The sequence below is a fragment of the Protopterus annectens genome, chromosome 7.part0 (genome assembly GCF_019279795.1).
Source record: "Protopterus annectens isolate FY-2018-M chromosome 7.part0, PAN1.0, whole genome shotgun sequence".
Taxonomy (NCBI): Eukaryota; Metazoa; Chordata; order Ceratodontiformes; family Protopteridae; genus Protopterus; species Protopterus annectens.
The window spans coordinates 1,722,395,813-1,722,414,880 of NC_056739.1; the positions used below are offsets into that span (position 1 = coordinate 1,722,395,813).

Sequence of the window (19,068 nt, forward strand, 5' to 3'; positions counted from 1 at the left end):
TAATAAGGGTGCACAACCTCTGCATACCTGCCAGAAACAGCAGGTATAGCTTCCAACAATTTGTTGCAAAAGATTTTCTGATTATCTGTTCAATGAGGAAAACTTACTGAACATGTATGGTTAAGACACATGGCTTGCCAATACAACCCACTTTTAAAACAGGAAAAAATAGACATGTATGTTAAATGGGAAAAGTACATTTGTAATATATGAATGGAATTCTGTGGCTCAAATCTAATTAGATGCAGTTTTGTAGAGCCATTGACATTTTATGAACATGTAGCTCTTCAAATGGAAGGCTCACTTATAGATGCTACAAATGCTACAGTTTATGCGAACAAAGCTAAGCATGAGTCACTGCCCTTACGGAATTATATTTAGTGTTCTATACAGCTTATAGACAGAAACATATTATGGTGCTCTCCATTCAAGAATGGAGAAGCCAGATTTCAACATTCTGTGCTGCAGCATATATGTGCCACTGGTATTAACTTCAGAATTATTTCTACTTTAAATAGTTTATCTATACCGTGAACTACTTTGTGATGAAAAAGCACCCAAATCCTACATGCCCTATTACTGATAGTAAAACAGTTTTGAAACATTTCTTTCGGCCCAGCTGTTCTCTCCCACCCAGGATAATTCAACTGGTTTCAGTACCCATTGTAATGGGATACAAACAAGTCAGAAAAACATCACATTACAAGGAGTTTTTTTTTTTTTTGCAGGGGACTGCTCAACTGTACCCTCACCCCTTCACACCATCATCACTGAAAGTCTCCAAATTCTGAGCCACTGTACGTGCACCAACAGAAACGGTGCTGCAGTGATTCCTTATGCAGTGCAGTGATCAGCAAGTTGCAGACTGGGGAAGTTTAATTATGGAGTTAAAACCTCATCCAAAAAAGGGAAACTCTGCTAAAAAGGACTCTTACGCAAACATGCAACCCTTTATCGGGTCTGTATATTAGATCACCGAACGCTTAGGTAAGTGAACGGTGATTAATCCACCTCATGTAAGCGAAAGCTTACAAAACCGAACTGTCAGAACAGAAATTTTTTCCAAGGGAAAAAAAAAAGTAAGCACATTAAAACATGAGATTAAGTGGGGGGCTTCACCCCCCCTACTTAAATATACCAACTCCAAGACTGCACTACAGTGCTGAAAATGGCAAAGTACCGAAGCGGCTAAGCAAATTCTTTCCCAGGGAAAGAATTCACTTACATGCTGCTTCAATATTTTACAGTTTTGGTTTTGTCAGTTTGACCAAGACGCATTCAAAAACATGCATCTTCGGTCTGCTGATAGTAACCCCCTTTATCAGGTACTTCTGAAATTAAAAAGACAGCAGAAAAAAACATATAATGCTAAAATGTATCACAAACAATAAAAAGGACAGGATAATTTACTAGAAAAGCTAATTCACACCGTGGTTTGTTACTCACAAAACTGAAAAGTGCGGCATTACAGGAACTCTTGTATCTTGTCATCATTCAGCTATGGTCTTGCAGTTTGTGTAGTCTTACATCAAAGGGCAGGTGAAAACTGGAATATCCATTTTAAGACAGATGGACCTAGGGTTAGACTGATGCCTTCGTACCTAGAACACTGTGGTGTTCTTTTTGTCTGAATATTAAAAAATCAAACCTAGAACTATGTGGTGTGTGGTATTTTTGAACATAAGTAATTAGCATTAGTGCTTCTGATACAGACACATTTATGAGCCTTCAAAATAAACTCTTCTTTTTTCTTGAGATTAAAAGCATCTGATTAGCAAATGCTTCAGACACACTGAGATCTTTCAGTTCTGGTATGGGAAAATGAGCAGATACTTTTTTTACTTTCTCATTTCTGTCATCTTGCACTGTTCCACTTGTACATTCCTTTTTGTCTCAGTCACTCAGGTGGATCACAAGCCTGAGAATAGTGTCTGACTTTCTACCACCTGGAGCTCATCTTTCACAAGTTATTAAGAAAACACACCCATTTCTTAACTCAAAACAATTTTAAAATGTGCTCCTTCTGAACTCTGTTTCTCTTCGCATGTCCTCTTACCTGAGGTGCAAACAGAATTGGGGACTTTTCCAGCATTGTTTTTAAGACTTCAGGTGAAGGAAGGCGATTAAACTGAAAACTCAACCCCACCTCCTCATAACGCCTGCCAAAAAGAGAAGAGAGGAAAACAGTTTACTAAACATTTAGTGACCTAACGTTTTCAGAAAAATAAGATACAATTACACACACAGCATAATTTCTTATTTCCTTATATATCTTTGCTTCACAGTCCTGCACATAAGTTTTAAAGCTGGAAGCAATAGTAACCAGAGCAGCCACCAAAGAAAGTTATATAGTACAATCCATTTTATCAGTGGCATTAGCTATTTCCTTATTAGTCTTGCGTAAGAGATGCTTTGAATGAAAGACAGGAGACTGGAAATGTATTCACAGTATTTTCTCCAAGTCTAGTGTGTGTGTGTGTGTGTGTGTGTGTGTGTGTGTGGTTTACATCTACTACATATTACTGATAATCACTAGCAGATTAGTTCTTAGGAATTAATGAATCTACACTGATTAATTTTAATGCTCATAAAAAAATCACTGAGTGTATTATCTGTACCAATACTGTCAGCATGTCAAACTATGAAGCTAGAAGCTAAGATATTGAAAAGACATAACAAGGAAATGCAAAGCACAAGGAATAACCGGAAATGGTTTCAGTCACAGATACAGCCTCAATGGTAAGTCAAATCAATTTGATTAATTTGGTTAAATGCGAGGAAGCATTGCTTGAAGGCTATGTGAATAAAAATCAACAAACTTCATTTTACAATCAAAAATTAGGGGAATGAAATGGTAGTTACATGGAAAGTTGTGGGCTTGATGGTTGCCAAGCAATGAGAAGAAAAAAAAACCTTGAAAGAGTTAGTCTTATGAAAGGAATATTTCTAGCATTCGGAAAATCTAGAAAAAAATGTGGTAGTATTTCAAAAGAGAGTTAACAGGCATTGTAGAAGAAGGTAGAGGTTGCTTTAAAGTTACTATTACGCAGGCAATACATCTTTGTATGAAACAAATAATAAAAAATAACAGCATGGAAATGCACACAGTTGTACCCCAGGGTTATCATGTGTGGCTCAGTTTGATTTGAGAGGTGAGTACTATTAAGTGCTTCAAAAAGTGGCAAGAGCTATTAATGTTTATAAGGCAAAGTATCTTATGGTACCTGGGACTGCTTGCCTAGTATTGTTCCTACATTTGAACAGAAGGAAAAAAAATATCACGATTCACAAATGACACTGCACAACAGAGTAGAGAGAAAGTACAGTTGTGTACACTTACCATAAATGTAGATGTTCGAGTGTATTCACTGTTGCAGTCATTACATTTGGGTAATTCTGCTGGCAGGTTGCCCTCAGTCGGCCTGAATTCCAAAGTCCTGGGTCCTGCGTCGGCTGCTGTCGCCCCTTCCCTGACGTCAGGTCATCAGGGGTATAAAAGATGCGGCCAACGCCATTTTCTTTAGTTTTTCTTGCCCCAGATGTCAGGTGCCCCCTAAAAGGGTAGCCAAAATGTGTGTGTATATATATATATATATATATATATATATATATATATATATATGTATATGTATATATATATATATATATGTGTGTATATATATATATATATATATATATATATATATATATATATATATATATATATATATATATATATATATATATATATATATATATATATATATATATATATATATACATATATAAAATACATGCACCAATATGAACTTTACCTTCATCTACAAGCAAATACACCACATAGGTTGTATAAATCAGAGAAGGAAACATAGGTTTCATCAGAAGAAAGGGGGATGGCAGGTGGGTAACCTGGACTGCAACAGTGAATACACTCGAACATCTACATTTATGGTAAGTGTACACAACTGTACTATGTTCTTCATGTTTCACTGTTGCAGTCATTACATTTGGGCAGAGTCCCAAAGCTATGGTTGGGAGGCTGGAGCTAAACAGCATTAGGAGCGTCTATGAGGCCCTGCAGAACTGCAGTGGCAAAGCCTGTCCTGGATTTAGAGTAGAGTGGCAGATGATAGTGCTTTGTAAAGGTGTGCACTGAACTCCAAGTAGCAGCCTCTAAAATGCCCTTGGTTGGTACTCCCCTGAGAAAGCCTGCTGAAGTGGCTGCAGCTCTGGTTGAATGTGGCCTAATGCCCTTAGGCACTGGCTTGCCATGGTGTAGGTAGCAGAAACGAATGCAGTGGCCTATCCACTTTGAAATAGTCTGCTTTGAGATAGCCTTTCCTTGTGATCCTGCAGCATATGCCACTAGTAATTGCTCTGTCTTCCTGATGACAACTTTGGTTCTGTCCAAGTAGAATCTAAGCTGTCTGTGTACGTCCAAAGAATGCAGAATTCTCTCCCCCTTGTTCTGTCGATTTGGATAAAAAGTTGGCAGATGAATAGTTTGATTAAGAGCCACACTGGACACCACCTTAGGCATAAATGTTGGGTTTGTCCTTAGAGAGACCCTGTCTGGATAAAAATTGATAAAAGGTTCCACAGCCATGAGTGCCTGTAGCTCTGAAACTCATCTAGCAGAAGTTATTGCTAGGAGCAGAGCTGTTTTCCAAGATAGAAACTTTATATCAGCAATAGCAGCTGGCTCAAAAGGAGGCAGGATGAGTTTTTCCAAGAAACAGTTGAGGTCCCATGCAGGCATTGGTGATCTCCTTGGAGGCCTTACATTTTTGGCTCCTCTGAGGTACTGCTTTAACAAGGGATGAGAAAAGATTGGTGGCTCTGTATTGTAATGAGCCAAATGGCAGAGGCATGAATTTTAATAGATTAAAAAGATAGGCCTTTGTCCAGCATCTCAGTTAAGTATTGCAAAATCTGAGGAATATTTGGCACAGCTGTATCAGTTTCCTTCTGCCTGGTTCCAAGCACAGAATCTCTTCCATTTTCCAGCATAAGATTTTCTAGTACTAGGCCTTCTGGCCTCCAAAATGACATCCATCACAGCTTTATTGAGAGGTGTGTTTTGTATGACTACTTTATCTGCCCTGCTGCCAGATTTAAAGTCCTGAGTTGGCTGTGCAGGATCTGATTGTTTTGCTGGGACAGTAGATGAGGTATTTGAGGTAAGTTCCAGGCTGGGCATTGAGACAAGTTCTTTAGGATTGGAAACCAGTACTGGCTGGGCCAGTCTGGGGCAATCAGTATCATTTTTGGCTTCTCCTGTCTGACCTTTAGGAGTACCTTGGGGAGGAGAGGCAGAGGGGGAAAGGCATATACTGATAAGTTTTTCCAGCTTAAAGATAGGGCGTCCACTTTCCATGCTTGTCTGTGATAAGTCCTTGTGCAGAATCTTTTTAGTTGGTAGTTGTGAGGGGAGGCAAATAGATCTATGTCCGGGCATCCCCATTTCCTTGTTATCATGCTGAAGACTTGTGGATCCAGCTGCCACTCGTGGAGATCTATGAGGTTTCTGCTTAGTTTGTCTGCCAGAGTATTTTTCCTTCCTGGCAGGAATTGTGCCTTCAGATGTACTTGGTAAGTTAATGCTGTGTCTCACAAAGTCATGGCTAGTCTGCAAAGGGGGTAAGAATGTGTGCCCCCCTGCTTGTTTATATACCACATGATTGTGGTGTTGTCTTTCTTTATCAGTAGTTGTCCCGAATGAAATAGGTCCTTGAAGGCTGTCAGGGCATTCTGAACAGCTAGCATCTCTTTTTGACTGATATGTAGATGCATTTGGGTTGAGGACCATGTGCCCTGAATGCATCTTCTTGCCATGTGGGCCCCCAGGCATAATCTGATGCATCCGTTGTTAGTGTCTGCCTGGCTGGGGGTAAAGTGAATGGCTGTCCCTTGTTTTGGTGGCAAGCCTTTGCCCACCATCGAAACTCCTGTTGTAGGCAGGGAATGAGAGCAATCATTGTTTCCAGGCTGTGGCAATGTTGAGTCCAAACTCTTTTTAGGTACCATTGAAGTTTCCTCATATGCAGTCTTGCATATGGAATTAGTAGGATGCAGGATGCCATGAAGCTCAAAACCTGCAGAATTTTTCTTGCAGATAACTGGGCCTTTGTTGCCAACCTTTTGAAGTAGGTAGTCAGTTGCCTTTGTTTGTCTGGCATGAGATAAGCCATCTGGGCAGTTGTATTTAAGCTTGCACCCAGGAATATTATCTCTTGAGAGGGTACTAGTTTTGATTTCTTTTCATTGACTGTGTACCCTAGGCATGTTAGAAGTCTTTTCACAAATGCCAGATGCTGTAGAAGAGTGTCCTTGTTCTCTGCTTGAATTAGACAGTCGTCCAAGTAAGAATATATTTGTATTCCTCTTTGTCTGCAGAATGCAATTACCGGTGCCAGGCACTTTGTAAAGACCCTGGGCGCAGTAGATGAGCCAAAGGGCAGTGCAGAGAATTGGTAATGCATTGAACCAGCCTTGAATCTGAGGTATCTTCTGCATAATTGTCTGAATGGGACATGCAGGTATGCCTCTTTTAGGTCTAGAGTCACAAGCCAAGCGTTCTTGCCCCGCATGGGCAGAAGCTGCTGCAAAGTCAACATCTTGAATTTTGGTATATCCAGGAATGTGTTCAGAATAGATAGGTCCAGTATTGGTCTCCAGGCCTTGTCCTTTCTGGGTACCAAGAATAGTCTTGAGTAAAATCCTTGTCCTTGCTCTTGCTCTGGTACTTGTTGAATGGCCCCCATGTCCATGAGGGATGAGACTTGTTTTTGTGCCTCCGCCCATTGATTTTTTGGCAGATATGGCCAGCTGTTTGCCTTTGGCAGGGTATGGAAATGGAACTTTTACCCTTGTGACACGATATTTAGAACCCACTTGTCCTGGGTTATAATGTGCCAATTCTGAGAAAAAAAGTGCTAATTTTCCCCCTAAGGGTGCTGCCAGGAGATAAGTGCTTGGTGCCGGCAGGGGGAAGTCATTGGGACTGTTTCCTGTATGGTTGTGATTTGTCTTCTCCAACTTTGGAGGTAGAAGCACCCCATTGCTTTGACCTGTATGAACCTTGCGCCTGGGATCTGCCTCTAGGGCATCTGGATCTGCCCCTTTGAGGTCTGTCTGACACAGGAAAGGACCAATTCTTTGTAGGCCAGTGTCTACTAAACCTAGGTGGCTGTACTTGTAAAAAACCTTTGACAGTTTGCATAAATTTAGCTTTGTCCTCCATTTTCTTTAACACCTCTTCTGCCTTAACACCAAACAAAGTATCATGCTGTAAAGGTGCATCTAATAATTTAATTTTGACATGATCAGGCAGATTTTGTTCTTTTAACCAAGCATGCTTCCTAATTACAGAACCCGTAACTGCGGCCCTGCAGGAGGCCTCCAAAAAATCAAAACCACATTGCAAAGTATGCTTTCCAACTTGTTCAGCTACATGCAATAAATCCTGCATTTCCTTGTTTTCTGCAAATTCAGAGTTTAATAACATTTTCTGTTTAAGCAATGCCATGACATGTTGCTGATATTTGAGCATATGAAACTGACAGTTTAAGGCCCTTATAGCCAAGGTGGCAGATGTGTAAACCTTTATACCTTCAGCTTCTCCTCCAGAGGACTATTCTTTTGGGGAAACCTTGCATACCATGAGGGAGCATTTCCACTGGGAGAGCCAAGATTTTTCAGAATCTAAAAAGAGGCTCAGGGATTTCCTTTTACTACCTCAACACAGGCCACTAGCCATTCCACCTGTGTTAGACATTGCATAAATTTAGCTTTGTCCTCCATTTTCTTTAACACCTCTTCTGCCTTAACACCAAACAAAGTATCATGCTGTAAAGGTGCATCTAATAATTTAATTTTGACATGATCAGGCAGATTTTGTTCTTTTAACCAAGCATGCCTCCTAATTACAGAACCCGTAACTGCGGCCCTGCAGGAGGCCTCCAAAAAATCAAAACCACATTGCAAAGTATGCTTTCCAACTTGTTCAGCTACATGCAATAAATCCTGCATTTCCTTGTTTTCTGCAAATTCAGAGTTTAATAACATTTTCTGTTTAAGCAATGCCATGACATGTTGCTGATATTTGAGCATATGAAACTAACAGTTTAAGGCCCTTATAGCCAAGGTGGCAGATGTGTAAACCTTTATTCCCCATCTATCCAGTGCCCTAGAATCTCTGTCGGGGGGGGTAGGGTTTTTTGCAGTGGAAGCCTTAACTCCTATAGGACCCTGTGAAATAGTTTCTGGGCATGCAGCAGGGTTTTTAAAAAGGAATTTATGAGAGTCAGGAACCCTGTAATATCTGTCAGGCTTAACAGGAGCTGGAGGTACGGAGTCAGGGGTAAGACTAGACTCCGAAAACACATCATCTACAATGTCTAACACAGGTGGAATGGCTAGTGGCCTGTGTTGAGGTAGTAAAAGGAAATCCCTGAGCCTCTTTTTAGATTCTGAAAAATCTTGGCTCTCCCAGTGGAAATGCTCCCTCATGGTATGCAAGGTTTCCCCAAAAGAATAGTCCTCTGGAGGAGAAGCTGAAGGTATAGATTCTTCGGCATCAGAATCCTCATAGGAGGAAGAGAATATTCCTGATCAGAAGAGGAATCAGATGAAATAGAAACCTGATATGAAGATTCATAGTCAGTCTCTTGCCTACGCCTCTTATCAGGAGGGGGATGGGAACCCCTGATCAAGGTAATTAAGTCTTCGGCCGTTTTGAGCATCTGTTTTTTGGGCATAGAGGCCTGTCCACGTGGCTCTTGAGTTTATTTCTTTGCTTTAGAAGGTGCTTTAGCCTTTGCCTTTGAAGCTGAGGTTGGTTTAATGTAAAGATGTTTAGGTCTGAATGCACTCTCAGAAGCCAGTGCCTGCTCAGCGGCTCTGGACCCATCTGAAGGAATAGTATCCGAGGCTCCAATACCTTGAGTTTCCAGCGGCATTGCCGACTCCATGTGGGAGTCGATAGCGGCCTATGACTCTAAAGTAGCGGGCATCAGGGGCTGCGAAAACGCCTCACTGAGAACCGGCAAACTGGCGACTGGCTTAGGAGTAGCTTCGTCGTCGGTTTTGGGCCTTGGTTGTCTCTCTCCTTTTCTTTGCGTTTTTTGTGAACTCCGGTAGTCGGATGGCTATCTGACATTTCTGGATAATTAAACCGGCGTCCAAAATAGTTTAAAGAAAAATCATACCGACGCTTAATAGTGCGTTGGTTATATCTAGCACAAAACCGACAACCAGAAACATTGTGATCAGGGCCTAGGCAAGGAATACAGTAAGAATGAAAGTCCTTATGAGGTATTTGCTTTCCACAAGAAATACAATTATTTACTTTTTCTGACATCAGTCTGGGTCTGGAGCAAGAAAAAAGTTTCCCCAACAGGGTACTTAGCTTTATTGAAGACTTCGGATCTGAAACTCGAACACGAAAATCTCAGGAGTCGGCTGACCGGCACTTGCGAACTGCTTCTGCTTTGGGCACCGCGCAGCAAGAAAGACTGAAGAAAATGGCATCGGCAGCATCTTTTAAACCCCTGATGACCTGACATCAGGGAAGGGGCGACAGCAGCCAACACAGGACCTAGGACTTTGGAATTCAGGCCGACTGAGGGCAACCTGCCAGCAGGATTACTAAAATGTAATGACTGCAACAGTGAAACACGAAGAACATCATATAGATCTAAGGAAACAGAAAAAGGATGGCAGACAGCATCACCAATTAAAGAAGGAGACAGAAAAAGCAGACAGAAAAATTAAAGTCGCACACAGGGGAAAACAGTCTATTTTGTCAAGTTGGAAGAACATGTTAAGAAAGACACAAGGAAGATGGTGAATTTAAATAAAATGAATGGGGTAGACCAAAGGTATTGTGAAAAGAAAAACTGTTATCTGAATAATACTTAGTATTTATAAAAAGGAGAAAGGAGTCTTAGTCTCTTCAGAACAAAAAAAAGGTTCTAAAGGAACTTGAAAATTCAAAAGAGGACAAGGCAGTGAACCTTAATAAAATTTCAGGGAACTCATGGGAGACATGATAAAGTACAGTTCTGTATATAAACTTATTAGAACAGTAGATGTTTCAGTAATCACTGATGCAGCAGCCTTAGCTATATGGGCTACAGCATATACAGAATGCAACAACTGACCAGCTTCCAGAGCTTAACGGCACTTTCCAAGCCCCCAAACCATTGGGATCTCAAGCAGAGCTGATAAAAACTTATGGTTTGGGCACCATCCCCTTCAGTTACAGTGTGATTCATCTCTGTGTCAAAATATCAAACACAAAACATCCAACACAATACAGTGAAGAATCACACTATTGAGCACTGAAAACATTGAATATACTAAAGACGGCAAAAGGAAAGCAACTCCTTTTATGATCTTTACATGAAACCCTCTATAACACCAACCTCTAATTTGTTTCATTAATGGCAGTCATAGTGTTACAGAAAGGGTTATTTTATGGTAAGATGTAGGGTTAGGGTAACCGGCAGGGGCAGTTTTTGCATGTATTATGGTAGGAACAAAGCATTACTAATAACCATAACCCTACACCTTATTCAAAAAACCCTTTCCATAAAATGAACATAAAACAAGACAGTCTAAAACACACACACACACATGTACCAACACATACATACACCATTAAATCTGCCCCTTCCTAATCCTAAAATACACACCCGCGCATAAAGTGCATCATGCCCTTCCCTAACTCTTACTCTAACCCTACCCTGAAAACATTCGCATATACACACCTACCCAAAACCCACTTACCTGTTACAATACAGCATACATCAAAAAAATTAATGTTTCATACACAGAACATTTGAACAAATGACCCTGCAGGTCATTCTGTCAAGCAAATAATTGTGTGACAGAATGAACAGCACTCAGCCCTTCAGAGCCTTCTTGCCAACTGAAAGAGGGAGGCTAGGAGCCCTGAAAAGGTCAGTGCTAGGTAAGAAAAAAAATTAAACGTTCTTACTCCGGGAAAAAAAAGTAAGAAAAAATAAGGGGGAGGGAGAGGTTACTACAGCAGTGGTCATTTGAACATTAACTGTTATAGTAAGTTTACTTACACAACTGTTCTGTGTTCATTATTTGATCATTACTGTTGTAGCCTCAGCTACATGGGTAAACTATCATTGCTTAAAATGACTGGGAGGATGAAGGATGATGGTCCAGGAACCCATGGAGAATGGTCATTGCAAAGCCTGCTCTAGACCTGAAAGGAATTTACTCTGTAGTGCTTTACAAAGGTGTGTACAGAGGACCAAGTTGCTGCTTCTAGAATACACCACTTTCCAAAAAGCCACTGATGATGCCAAGGTCCTCATCTTGCCCAGCCTGGAATTCACTTGCGGTTGTGGTTATAACAAAAGGAAATAGCATGTGACAACCATTTGGAGATAGTCTACTTTGAAACAGGTTGTCTTTCTTTTCTTATTTTCAAATGATGAAATGAACAGCCGATTGGATTTTCTGAAGGTTTTAGTTCTGCCAAAGTAATATCTGAGTTACCTATGGATATCCAGAGTATGAAGAACCCTTTCTGCTTCATCTCTACGTTTTGCAAAGAAGACAGGGAGATGGATAACTTGGCAAAAAGTAAACCTGGAGACCACTTTAGGCATAAATGAAGAATTAGATCTCAAGGATACGAATTTGACAAAGAAAGGATTTCAGGATGGATTTTCAACAGAATATCGAGGACAAAGAAAATTAGTAATTATACTGATTGCTAGAGGGGATCCAGTATTGTCAGAAGAGGCAAAAAGATAATAATGGTAGATTTGTGGTAGTAAGGGGTTATTGGCAAGGGAGGAGTATTATGCTGGCATGTATTTTTATTCCACCAAAAACTGCTACTAAGGAGCTTAAGAAAAGTTTGGGAGAAATAAGCATTCAGCAGGGAATATTACTTATAGATGGGGACTGGAACTTGATTTGCAATAGCGAGGATGTATCAGGGAGACCTAGAAGGGAAAATATAACAAACGAGGGAAGATTTCTGAAGAAACATATGAAAATATTTGGTATGGAAGATGTGACTTCAGTAGTAGGTACTCAGGCAATTTACATATTATTCTCCAAGGTACAATAATAGGGCTAGACTGCATAGAAATTACATTTCACAGGAACATGTGTATTTAACTGAAAGCTTCAATATACACTGAATAACTAATTCAGATGATGCACCAATAAAAGCTAAGATAAAAATGCAGGGTAATGAAGTAAACATAAGACACTGGTGCTTCCCACCTACCTGTCAAAAATAGAGGAATTTAAGGAATTTGTAGTGAAAATTATTTGGGCGTTATTAAGGAAGATAGAAATTTCTTCAGATGTGATAACTAGTGAGTGGGATAAAATGAAAATTGAGTTTAAAAATAGGGTAGAAATAGAAGAAAAGAGATATGGTTAAGAAGTGATAAGAATTGTTTAGGGAGACTGATAAAGGTTAAGGTACTGCAGAATAAGGGGAATCTCAAAGAACAAGAAGAGGTACAACTGCAGAGTGATAAAGTAAAAATAAGGGAGTATTTTGATAATATGCATTAGTTTAGAAAGACTGCTATTAAGCAACTATTTTTTGATAACTTCAGAGCACAAAAACTTTTAGCACTGTGACTTATACAACAGAAAGTAGAAAGGGTTGTCGCCAAATTTAGGGAGCGTATAATAAGATAAATAACCAGAGATCCTATGAAGTATTAGAGGTATTTTGAAATTTTATGAAAATTTGTATAAAGCAGACAAATGTGGAAATCAAGAAAAAGCACAAATGGAAACATTAATGGAAGATTTAATTATGTGAAGGTTGTAGGTAGATAAGGCTCAACAACTAACATTTAAGATAGGAGGAGATTAGATAAAAATGGTGATGTATAATCACTATGCAGGAAAGTCTCCAGAAACAGATGATATTTCTGTGGAAGTCTGGAAGTTAGGAAGGAAGAAAGTGATAAAGATCGGGAAGATTTTGTTTAATGGTATTTTAAAAGGGGGGGGGGGGTCACCAAAATCTTGGAAGAAAGCTGTGGAGTATGTATTACCTAAAGACAGTAAAGATCCATCAGACCCAACTTCAGCATGATTATAAAGTGTTGATGTCTTTTCAAGCTAAAAGAATGGCAAAGATGTTGCTAAAATTGATAGACACAGATAAATGTGGTTTTGTGGAGGGGTGGCAAATATTTATCAACATTAATAGAGCAATAATAATCCAGAGGAAAACAGAATGTATGAAACTGCCACTGTTGTTGGTGGGTCTTGATGAAGAAAAACATCCAACAGAGTAAGCTGGAATTTTATGAGAAGGACAGTGGAAAATTGTGCATTCCCTGGTATAATAATAAGGTTAATTAGGAGGATATGCAAAGGAACAGAAGCAAAAATTAAAGTGAGAAGTTTCCTCTCTGATAAGTTGTGTTCAAACACAGGATCCAGGCAGAGGTGTCCTCTTTCCCATTTGTTATTTGTTTTATGTAGAGAGGTGCCTGTTTAGGAGTTAGAGAAGACAGGTGACAATTGCTAACATGAGTACCCACCCCAAACCATTAATGTCTGAATAAAAAGGGAAGATGGAAAGAGGGAAGCAATACTGCAACAGTGAGTGTAATAGAACATCCACAGTTACGTTAAGTTACTAAGGCAATTTTTCTACGTTCATCTTAATATTCAGTCTTGCAGTACTGAATCTTGGGAAGACTCACAAATTTTACAGGCTGCAGGGTGGCTAGTCCTAGGAGGAAACAAGTAAAACAGCTCCTAGAGAAATGCCACAAAACCTCCTTTAGACCTGGAAGCATTGCCTAGGTTGTAAAATTTGTAAAAGGCATGTACAGAGGACCAGGTGGCCACATCTAAGACTGACTGGTAAATAACACTTCTCAGAACATCAGTGTGGCTGTTGTGGCACTTGCAGAATAAGCCCTTGAATAATCCAGAACTGTTTTACCATGACAAGAGTAGTAGAAACATGCAATGTGATATCCATTTAGATAAGGTTTCCTTGATAAACATGTTTCTCCTCCATGCCTTTGGCAAAGGAAATGAGTAACTTGTCTCCTAATTTCCTGATGTGACTTGTTCTGTCCAAATAAAATCTTAGTTGTATATAGATATTCAGTGAATGAAGGATACCGTCCCCATTATTCTGAGGCAATGGGATGAATACAAGGGAGTGAATGGTTTGGTTCAAAGGTAACTCTATCACCACCTTAGGCTTGAAGGAGGGGTTAATCTTTATGTGTGACTAAGACTAGAAAAGGCTTCTTACACACGTGGGCCTGCAGTTTAGAAACCCTCTTACCAGATATTAATACCAGCAGCAGCAGTGCAATCTTCTAGGACAGGAACTTGAAGCATTGGAAGCAACTGGCTTAAGGGGGTTGTTGAGTTTCTTTAAAACAGCATTTAAGTCCCACGGTGGAGTGATTTACTTTTTGGCCTCAAATACAACATCTTCTTATGGAGTTGCTTAAAAGGCAACTCATAATACAGGGAAGTTGCAATTTTCAGACATGCTGAGATGGCCAATGCATGTGCCATTCATGAGGCAAAGGACAGGCTTGCTTTTTAGAGGTCAGACAGATAAGCGAGTCCCAGTGACACCTGGGTAGCATTTAGTTCCTGGTCTTTGTAGCAGCATCACAGAGAGAACCTTTTCCTCTCAGATAAGAAAGATTACCTTATGTTGGTTTTTCTTAGTCTCCCTCAAGATAAGCAGCATGTCCTCAGAAAAGATGTGACTGTATGAAATGAGTGCTAACTCATCTCATGATCACCCTTAAAGTTCTTACATCGGGGTGAATCATATCATATACCCTTTGTTCTGGTTTAAGAGATACACATGCTGAGGGAACTGAACCACTTCTTTCCTTGTCAGTCTCAGCAGGAGGGAAAAACAATGTTGCCAGGGACAAAATGTGGTGAATGATAACATTTTTAGACTGTTTTCTTTCTGCTGCATAATCTGCTTAACTGTCCCTCTTCCGGAGAAGAAAAGGGTCTACATTTACCACATCCACCTGTGAACTATGTCCAGAAACATATCCCTCTTCAGCATCCACTCATGGTTATCCACTTGTGTTCTGCTCAACTGCCTGCCAAAATATTCTGTTGGGATGGGATGTACAGCCTGACTCTTGGGCTAACTACTACACATGCAATTCTAATCTGCAAAACAAATAAAGAGTTACCACTCCTTTGCTTGCTGATATACCATATCATCCATATGGATGTTAAGAGCTCTCCTGCTGCCACATGGGCTTTGATGGTTTGATGGCAAGTATCACTGCCATCTTTTTTATGTTTATGTGCCTTTTTCTGTAGGCCTTGTCCTACATTATCTGGACCTTTAGCTCCCCAACAGCATATGGTGAACATCTTGGTCTACACGGGTAGCTTCAATGGCACCTCCATGACTGAGGCAGACTTGATTTAACCACCATGAGAATTACTGTTTTAATGCACAGTAGTACTGGATCTGGGTGCTGCAGGGGCTAGGTGTGCTGAGACTACCTACTATACAGGTACCATTGTAGCTTCCTCACATGCAGTCTTGCTAGGGGAAGGGCTCAAGACTCTGAAGAGTTCTGCTGCTCAGATTTGATTCTTTTCAGAGACTGCTTTGAAATTCTGGGACAGAAAGACAACCTTGTCTAAGGAAAGGATGGAAATAGGTACAATGTTGGGAGGTTTAAGGAAAATTCTAGGGACTGGACATAATTCAGAATAATGTCATAGATGCTGCCTAAATTAGGAAATCAAACAGGTATGGGTAAACGTGTAAGCCCTTTGTCCTACATCCACAACCCCAAACCCATTTTTCCAATTTTTCACATGGGGTCAAGGTATCACATCAGCAGCAACCATCATCCAAGGCCAAGGCAATTATTAGTCAGACACTTTGCAAACACCCTGGGTACAGCAGAGAAACCAGTAAGTAAGTTAGTGAACTGGTAGTGCAAACCACTGTGCTCAAATCTCAGAAACTGCCTGCCCACTCTGGCTTTGGGAATGTGAATGCTCCCTCAATGTCATGGCCACGAGAGCCCCTAACTTCCTTCTCTGTTTTGAGTCTATTTTTTCTTCTACTGGCCCTTCTTTCCCTTGTCTTTGTCATACTTACTTACAGTAGAAGGCACAGCTTTCACTAAGTAGTTTTCAACATCTCTAGGTACAGAGGGGATAAAAAAGACCCTTAAATAATTGCATGTTGTTCCTCTTTTCCTTGCTTCTTGAACACCCTCTCTATAGGGGGACCAAAGAGAAGCTCTTTCTCCAAAAGAACATCAAGGTCTGCTTTCACTTGCTCTGGTAATGGCTGAGTCTACAGCCGCATATGCTTTGTAACCACAGCAGATGCCCTACTAAAATATGCTGATATGAGACAGCAATCTTATTGCATATACTCTATTTTAGATCATAAAATAGGCTGAGCTTGGCTCGCATTACAAATGCATTGCTTTCTGTTTCTAGTTTGAGATTTTGTCATCTTGTCTTCTATAACAGATGAGAAGTTAAAAGGATAGTAAGAAAAATGTCTTTTGGTAATAATTTTGCATTTCACAAGAAAATATCAAGTCCCACTCAATATTTCTTCCATGGTCAAGTATTCTCCCTTCAAGGCACTGTCAATATGGTTCCAGGATGCAGCCACATTAGATCCCTTACTGGGATCCAAGGTCACCCCTGCTGGTTCAGCCACAGGATTAGTATGCAGATGACTGTGGCAGGCACAGACCCTACAAAAATGGCTTGGCTGCCTAGGAGCTGAGAATCTGGCTGCAAGACCTTCTAGGACTGAAGACATGGACAACTGTCTGGGCTCAGAGCAGGCCCAAAAACTTCTTATACCAAATCTGGACTTGAGAGAATTCACTGACCTCCCATTTGATGATCTCCTTCATTTAGTGAAGGGAATCCCCGAAGTACACATCTTTTGAATGTGAAACAGGGCACCAGGTATCCAACAAGAAGGGAGACATTTTTTTCACTGTATGCTACTTTTTCCATCTCTGAGTCTGAGGTATCCAAATCCCTCTGGGCGAATAACTCCCTTCTCCAATTTTGCACAGAAAACCCCCTGACACTGAAGTATTAAAGGCTAGCATGTTGGTACTTCAAAATCTCCTTAAAACACTGAGTCATCTAGGACAGACTGCTACGGGGGGGAAGAAGATCCACTCAGCCCAGACTGAGGCAAGCCAACTGGCACTGCTTTGATTTATGTGCCTTAGGCCAATGTTTAGAAGTGTAGTCCATATTAGAGGCCTACGTTCTCAGACTGAGGCTCAAGACCAAAATCCTGTCTCCTTTAACCTCCTTGTGCACAAAAGACATGTGGCTGTCACCCTCCAGTGCTGCTGATGATATGGGCATCAAAACCCTTGGACAGGCCTTATGACTGACCAATGGTAAAAGGATTTAAGCTTGTAAAGACATGCTCTGGGCTGACATTTTTTGTTTATTTATTTATTTATTTACTTAAATTTGTTAACCAGGCAGGTGTGGCGGTCCTAGGACTATTTTCAACCATGACCTGAGCTAAAGGCCTAACAAGCTATAATTATTACAAAGCAAGTTAAACAATCTCAGTCGTAAATATAGTTTACATGAATTCAAGTAAACAGTGACTATACAGCGACTACAATGAAGGGCATACAATTTTGACAGAAACATAGACAACACATTTACAGGTGTAGATTACATAAAAAGTAGTACAACGGTAAACAATATGAATAGCAGACAGTGAGGAATAGAATGAATGACAGCAAAGAATGGGAAGGGGATTAAAGTGAAGTAAGCACTGAGGAAGTAGTCTTAGTCAGGAATGAATACAAGACATAAGAAATAGGCCTAAGAACTTATGCCTAGGTATAGTACACTTGTAGTTTATACTACTATTGATGGAGTTGCAATTCTTTTTTTATTGAGCTAAGAGTGATATGCACAGTAGGGTTGGGATCATGCCAAGGGCTTTGGGAGTGAGGAATACCGGATAGGGGAGTTGCAAAGATGCCTCACCCAACACAGGCCTTTTCAAGCATGGGGGCTATCAGACTGATGCAATGACATTAACCTACCAAATTTTCTCCTCCCTCAGGTACTTCTTCAGGTGCTCTTTCCTTTCTATGTGGTTTGAATAAAAAGCAGTAGAAAATGGTGTACCAGGAGCAAGTCCATGCATCTCCAAAGACAAAAGTACTTTTGTAGAAATTCCACTCTGTTTTGTAGTCCTTAAATGACATGCACTAGGAATAGCTGGGCATATTGTGGTTTGGAACCATGCAAAAAGAGACACAGTTAGTGCAAGTCGTTTGAGGATCTGTTACCTGCACCTGACACAATTATTAACCTTAGAAACAGACGTCTACACCTACTAATAACAAAGTATACCACAGTAGAAAAAAATGATAAGAAATGTTTCCCCAGTGGAGTACTTACTTGGAAGTGTGGAAGCAGGCCAGATCAATGGAATGAAGATGCAGTGGAAGGCACAGGATGCTCATCAATATGTGACAAGAAAGGTCTTAAGACTGCACCAGATGATGCCCCTTTATACCACTGTCATTCTGAAATATGTGTGGGCAGGCAACTACTGGACCAAAGGGGGGATGAAATGATCAGGAAGTTAGGCTGGTTACTGGGTATTTGCAAGTGGGAATCTCATGAGTCAGTACAGCAATAGAATGTTTTGCTAATTTCAGTTTTAATACTCTACACTGTTCAGTTGGGTTCTTTTATTCTCAATTAACTAGTAAAATTTTTCTTTGTGTATTTTGGCTACCCAATAGACCAGTTATATACTGCACAGATTTAACAATAAAGAAATTTGACACAGAGACAGAGTTTGCAAGGACACTGAAGATCCTCATCCTGATTAATCTACTACAACCCCTTAGTATGGAGAACAAAGAAGTTGTTAGCATTTTTACATAGTGGCTACCATTTCTTCAGTCATTTTAAGTGAAAAGTTATTTAGGTCCTAATGACCTATTCTTATCTTTAATTTATCATACTTTGAAATTGTCAGCCCACTATTCACTCACTCTGTTGATTATT

The 19,068-nt window shown here is 40.2% G+C and overlaps 1 protein-coding gene across 1 annotated transcript in view; it reads right to left on the minus strand.

Annotated features, from left to right (window-relative positions):
* LOC122806187 (acylamino-acid-releasing enzyme-like) overlaps positions 1-19,068 on the minus strand; it is a 1,918,826-nt gene that overhangs the window by 220,796 nt on the left and 1,678,962 nt on the right. The window contains exon 21 of the mRNA XM_044076421.1: positions 2,057-2,159. Coding sequence (XP_043932356.1) covers positions 2,057-2,159 — 103 coding nt within the window. The remainder of the gene's footprint in view (positions 1-2,056; positions 2,160-19,068) is intronic.